The sequence below is a fragment of the Oryctolagus cuniculus genome, chromosome 1 (genome assembly GCF_964237555.1).
Source record: "Oryctolagus cuniculus chromosome 1, mOryCun1.1, whole genome shotgun sequence".
Lineage (NCBI taxonomy): Eukaryota > Metazoa > Chordata > Mammalia > Lagomorpha > Leporidae > Oryctolagus > Oryctolagus cuniculus.
Window position 1 is genome coordinate 86,314,470 of NC_091432.1, and position 6,668 is coordinate 86,321,137.

The 6,668-nt window shown below is 53.0% G+C and overlaps 1 protein-coding gene across 1 annotated transcript; it reads left to right on the forward strand.

Moving 5' to 3' along the window:
• LOC127489960 (lysine-specific demethylase 4D-like) lies at positions 1-2,169 on the forward strand. Its single transcript, XM_051841958.2, has one exon. It carries the CDS (start codon positions 16-18, stop codon positions 2,167-2,169), a length of 2,154 nt encoding a protein of 717 aa, XP_051697918.2. The 5' UTR covers positions 1-15.
• Positions 2,170-6,668: the final 4,499 nt, after the last annotated feature.

Here is a 6,668-nt window from a genome sequence, read left to right on the forward strand (position 1 = left end):
TCCTGTCTTGCAGCCATGACGCCTGAGAGCTCCGGCCCCCAGAACCCCAGCTGCCACATCATGACATTCTACCCAACCATGGAGGAGTTTATGGACTTCAACCAATTTATCGCTCAGATGGAATCTCAGGGTGCACACCGAGGAGGCCTGGCCAAGGTCATCCCACCCAAGGAGTGGAGGGCCAGACAGAGCTACGACGACATGGATGACATCTTGATAGCCCGCCCCCTCCAGCAGAAGGCCTATGGCGGGGCAGGTGTCTTCACTCAGTTCCACAGAAAGAGGAGAGCCATGACCCTGAGACAGTATCGCCAGCTGGCCACCAGCACAAAATACCAGACCCCAGCGCACCTGACTTTCGAAGAGTTGGAGCAAAAGTACTGGAAGACCCGTGTCTACGATGCCCCGATCTACGGCGCTGGCATCAGCGGCTCTCTGTTTGATGAAAACACGGCACACTGGAACCTCAGGCGCCTGGGCTCGCCTCTGGACCTGCTGGCGCAGGAGTGCGGCGTCGTCATCGAGGGCGTCAACACGCCCTACCTGTACTTTGGCATGTGGAAGACCACGTTCGCCTGGCACACGGAGGACATGGACCTGTACAGCATCAACTACCTGCACTTCGGGGAGCCCAAGACGTGGTACGCGGTGCCCCCGGAGCACGGGCGGCGCCTGGAGCGCCTGGCCGGGCAGCTGTTCCCGGGCAGTTCCCGCAGCTGCCAGGCCTTCCTGCGGCACAAGGTGGCCCTCATCTCGCCCAGCGTCCTGCGGCAGAACGGCATCCCCTTCCGCCGCGTCACTCAGCAGGCTGGCGAGTTCATGGTGACCTTTCCTTACGGCTACCACGCGGGCTTCAACCACGGCTTCAACTGCGCCGAAGCCATCAATTTCGCCACCCCGCGCTGGATCGACTATGGCAAAGTGGCCTCCCAGTGCAGCTGCGGGGAGGCCAGGGTCACCTTTGACATGGACCCCTTCGTTCGTATCCTGCAACCCGAGCGCTACGAACTGTGGAAACGCGGGCAAGACCGTGGCGCTGTGGCCCTCCCGGAGCCCATGGGCCAAACAAGCCAGGATCCACACACTAGCCGGGAGCCAGGCACCAGCCAGCCGCTTCTCACCAGCCAGGGGCCAAGCCTCAGCCAGGAGCCACGCAGCAGTGAGGAACCTCACAGCAGCCAGGAGCTTCTCACCAGCCAGGGGCCAAGCCTCAGCCAGGAGCCAGGCACCAGTGAGGAGCCATGCAGCAGCCAGAAATCACGCCGCTGCCTGAAGCCGCGCCCCAGCCACGCGTTGTGCACCAGCCAGGAGCTGACGGCCTGTAGGCAGGATCGCGGGCTCTGGAGGGCTGCCCTGGGCCTCAGGCAGCTTTCCTCGCCCCAGGCTAGGTCCACTGGGCCTGTGCCGGCCTCTGGTAGCACCCGTCGAGCTGCTCCTGTGGGCCCCGGATCTCAGTTGGCTCTGGGCCACAGCAGTGATGTCACACTGCACACTGACGTTCGCAGGTCCAGGCAGCCCGACCTGGCCTGGTTACCGACTCCAGCTCTGTCTGCCGAGGCTGTGTGCCTGTCAGCTGCTAGACCTGGTCATGGTAGTGGTCGGCGTCCTCGGCCACTGCAAGCTGAGGAGCCCAGCCTGGAGGTTCCACCCAAGAGGCGGCTGTTGTCCCCCTCTGCACACACCGATGCTGGCGCCGAGGCTCCGCCCCTGCCCAGTGATGGAGCTTCAGAGGTCAGTGCTACTCAGAGCCCTGAACGCCCGTTTCCTGCCAAGGCTTCGGGATGTTGCTGCGCCCCGGATCTTCAGCCCTTGGGGCCCCCGCTGGATCCCCATGCCCCGATGCACCCGGGCCCCTGCCTGCTCTCCTTGGACAGCATCACCGTGGGTCTCCCTGACGTGGTGCCGCTGACTCCTCCCAGCACCAGCGTGCAGCCATTCAGAAGCTTCTGCAGGGACACTGCTGGGGACTGGGCGTCTCCTGGGAATCAGGCAGAGGATGGGGTGGTGCGCCGCACTTGCGCCTCCAGAACCTTGGCTGCGTCTGTGCTTGCCCCCGGCCCTGGTGTGCCTGATGCTAGTCCCCTCTGGCTCAAGCCACAGGGAGGCGCTTTCTGGTGGCATGAGCCAAATTCAGCACCAGTGAACGCTCTTCAGCCCCTGAGCCCTTGACCATCTGCTCTGTGACTGTGCAGTGGCCCCTGACCCTCAGAACCTGTAAAGTTCCCAGCCACGGGAGCATTCATCCTGGCCTGTCCCCACTGGAGACCTAGTACCTGACTGGCATTTCTGATTTCTGCCTGTTATGCATTCCTCGTGCAAAGAGAAACGAGAACTCCTTGGCGTGTTTTTAAACTTAAATTGTATATGAAGCAGAGTAGATGAAAGGTAGTCAATGATTGTATTTTTGTATTCTTGTTGCTGAAGTTGTTTTAATTGCTCAAATAAACTTCACTGAATGAATTTAGTGTAAGTTTTTTCTCTAAGCTGGTTTAAAAGAGAAAATGTAGGAATAAGCTTATCTTAGCAATGCAGTCAGAACAAAAGGGATAGGATCAAGTACTCATGAATGCCAATGGCAGCTGACAAAATTCAAGCCTAGGTAGGCCTTGTTTCAAAACATACCACCACGAGGAAGCTGCATACCCTCTGAAGATGCAGACTTTTTATTTAGTTACTATTTAGTACCAAAGTCAGCATTTTACTGAAGAAGAAATACTTGATACATGTCTAGCAAAATATATAGAATTTAGAGGCATCCCTAATACAAAATGAAGGTTATATGTGCAGGAAGGCAGGTGGCAAAATGTATTTTATTGTTGCAGTTGGTAGAAACGGAATAGTAGGACAACCCGGGGTGGGGAGAGTCTCGTCTTCCTTTTCTCCCCTGATCTTCACCCTAAGAGGGATTCTTGGCTGCCCAGAATTACAGCCCCAGACTCTTTAGTAAAATGCTCACGGGCATGTCGGCCACGAGGAAGCAGATGATAAGTTTATTTTTTTTAAAGATTTAGTTATTTGCTTGAAAGTCAGTGTTAAACAGAGAGAGAAGGAGAGGCAGACAGAGAGAGAGAGAGAGAGAGAGAGAGAGAGAGAGAGGTCTTCCATCTGCTGGTTTACTCCCCAATTGGCCACAAGGGCCAGAGCTGCGCCGCTCCAAAGCCAGGAGCTAGGAGACTCTTCCAGGTCTCCCACGGCTCCACGGCTACGCAGGGGCCCAAGCACTTGGGCCATCTTCACTGCTTTCCCAGGCCACAGCAGAGTGCAGGATTGGAAGTTTAGCACCCTGGACTCAATTGGCGCCCATATGGGATGCTTGCAGGACTGGCAGTGGCTTTCACCGGCTATGCCACAGCAGTGTCCCTGCATATGCAAATCGGAATGACATACCACTACACTCTCACTCGATTGGACAACACTCAAAAGTTGATACTCATCCAGAGCTTGACAAAGTGAAAAGCGTAAATTGTCCTCCTAGGCAGAGAGTGTTTCAACTGATACAAACTTGGGCAGAACAGTTTGAATGGTCAAGTGTGCATTCACAGACACGTTTTCCAAGATCTGTTCTTCTCTTTTTGAAAGATGTATTCATGCATTCGAAAGGCAGAGTTAGAGAGAGGCAGTGATCCTCTGGTTCACTCCCTAATGGCCTCAACCTCCAGAGCTGAGACGATCCTAAGCCAGGAGCCAGGAGCCAGGAGCCAGGAGCCAGGAGCCAGGAGCCAGGAGCCAGGAGCTGCTTCTGCGTCTCCCATGTGGGTGCAGTCCTGGGGCCATCCTCTGTGGCATACCCAGGTACAATAACAGGGAGCTGGACCTGATGAGGAGTAGCCCGGACTGGAACCAGCACCCATGTGGGATGCTGGCCCCATAGGTCCTAGACATCGGCTTTACCCGCTGTGCCACAGCGCCGGCCCCTTCCACAGAGCTTTGAAGTACACTTGAATGAGGCTGCTGCCAGCACATGACATGCTGCTTGACAATACACATTTTTATGAATAGAATGAGCACACTGAAATTAGAATGAAAAATGAATACATACATTAGAAATAGTTGTTTATCGTCAAGTCCTGCGTGCATAAGACACTATTTCAATGCGTTTTCATTAATTTAATAAGAATGTAGCGGATGTATCACATTGCACATATTAATGTGATTCTGTGTGATGTCTTGATGCATGTGTACATTGTGTAATAGCTATTCATGGGACTGGTGCTATGGCCTAGCGGGCAACACCACCACCTGCAATGGCAGCATCCCATATGGGTGCCAGTTAGAGTCTCAGTGCTGGGTAGTTAGCCGCATACCATAATCACTTTTTTTCTTTTTTTTTTTTTTTTAAAAAAAAACAGGTTTTTGGTATGTAGTCACATATACAACTTCTGTTTATTAAGTGGTGTTCTTTTAATTTATTTGAAAGGCAGAGTGACCGAGAGAGGGGAAGAAACAGAGCAAAGAGGAGATCTTCCAGGGAGGCTAGCAGGGAGCTGCACTGGAAACAGAGCAGCCAGGAGTCCCGCACAGCTGTGGGCTGCTGGAGCCCTAAGTGGAGGCAACACAGCCTCGGCTCCACCTTCTTCACTTTAGTCCTTTCCTACTGAACTCACTTGAATCCTTTCTACCGAATGCGTCTTTTTCTTAACTATGAAGGATCTTCTAAAAGTTGCTAGAAATGTATTAAGAGGCTGGCGCCGAGGCTCACTTGGCTAATCCTCTGCCTGTGGTGCTGGCAGCCCCGGTTCTAGTCCCAATTGGGGCGCTGGATTCTGTCCCAGTTGCTCATCTTCCAGTCCAGCTCTCTGCTGTGGCCCAGGAAGGCAATGGAGGATGGCCCAGGTCCTTGGGCCCTGCACCCACATGGGAGACCAGGAGGAGGCACCTGGCTCCTGGCTTGGGATCGGCACAATGTGCCAGCCGCAGCGGGATGGCCATGGCAGCCATTTGAGAGGTGAAACAACAGAAGGAAGACCTTTCTCTCTCTCTCTGTCTCTCTCTCTCTCTCTCTCTGTCTAACCGTGCCTGCCTTCCTATAAATAAATGAAGAAAGAAAGAAAGAAAGAAAAGAAAAAGAAAAAAAGGAAATGTATTAAGAAAATCCATGTTTCTATATCAATTTTTAACCCTAAAATAATTGTATTTTTAAAAGGAATTTTGCAAATCTTTGAAAAGGACTTTTGTGTAAAATGTCCCCTTAGGGGCCTGTAGGCTGAGAGAAAGGATTAGTTCACACCCTACAGGGCTGACCTCCCATAGTGCATGTTCTGGCCACTCCCCTTCCACTCCAGCTTTCTGCCACTGCACCTGGGAAAGCTGTGGGAATGGCCCAAGTACTCCAGCCCCTGCCCCTCTTGGGGGAGACCAGGATGGAATTCCTGGCTCCTGGGCTCAGCCTGGCCCAGCCCTGCCTGTGGCTCCCAGCTGGGGAGGGAGCCAGCAGATGCAAGACAGGTTGTTGTCACTCTTCCTTCCCAATGAAGCTTTTCACAAAGTACCCGCTCCATTCGTTTGATATTCGTGTTGCTCCCTGGGATGTCTTTGGTTGTATCTGTCAAGGTTGCCTGTCCCCAACACTTGATTTTCCACTCTGATGTTCCTTTGAGTTTGGCTACAAATGTCAACGCAAAGGGTGGGGCAAAATGAAGCTGGCTGTCAGACAGAAACCCAGCTCTGGGATTTCCTGAGCTGAGGGCTGATTGGATTCGAACCTGGCCCAGGTATAAAGCCGGAAGGAAGCGCGGAGAGATGGAGCCTCCTTGCGACTGCAGCGGCCACGGGAAACCACCTCTCTCTGAGTCCTAGAGTGTGTTCACCTGGATCAGGATTTCGTCCACGGCAGGTAGCTCAATTTCTTATTCTGTTAGGCCATATTTGGTGCCTGTGCTTTTGAGAAAGTCCTTATGCCAAAAGCGTTGAAGACTCCATTTCAACTTTAAAAACGTCTTTGGGAGACGTTTATTAATGCCACCTATGTTATCCTAATATGCTTTATGTGCGTTGTCTCTCTGTTCTCTTCGTGTTTCTCCATGTACTCTTCTGTAGGAGTATTCACGGATTTTTTCAAACATGTATTTATTTTTTGAGTGGCAGGGTTAGGACAGAGAGATGGAGAGACGGGGAAAGAGGTCTTCCCTCCTTGGGTTCTGCTATGCCATTAACAAGCCTGGAAAAGAGACCTTCTCATTTCTCCACATTTCGATCTCTGTTAGGACTTCCCATAGAAAGGAAACCACGTAGCAAATCAGCAGAGAGGGGCAGGCCACTCTAGCTTAGGTGGTTAATCCTCCGCCTAGGGGCCAGCATCCCCAATGGGCTCTGATTGGAGTTCCAACGGCTCTGCTCTCAACCCTGCTCCCTGAGATGGCCTGGGAAAGCAGTGGAAGGAGATCCAAGTGCTCTGACCCACTGTACCCACGGGGGATGCAGAAGCAGCTCCAGGTTTGGATGGGCCCAGCTCTGGCTGTTGAGGCCATTTGGGGAGTGAACAGGCAGATGGAAGACCTCCCTCTCTCACTCTGTGTGTGTGTGTGTGTGTGTGTGTGTGTGTGTGTGATTCTGCCTGTGAAATGAATGAATCCATCTTTACTAAAGAGAGACTACGTAGAGAAGATCCTCTGGGGGAAATTCTAGGGGGACGATCTAGAACACACCTGGGGACTCAGAGTCGCCCACTT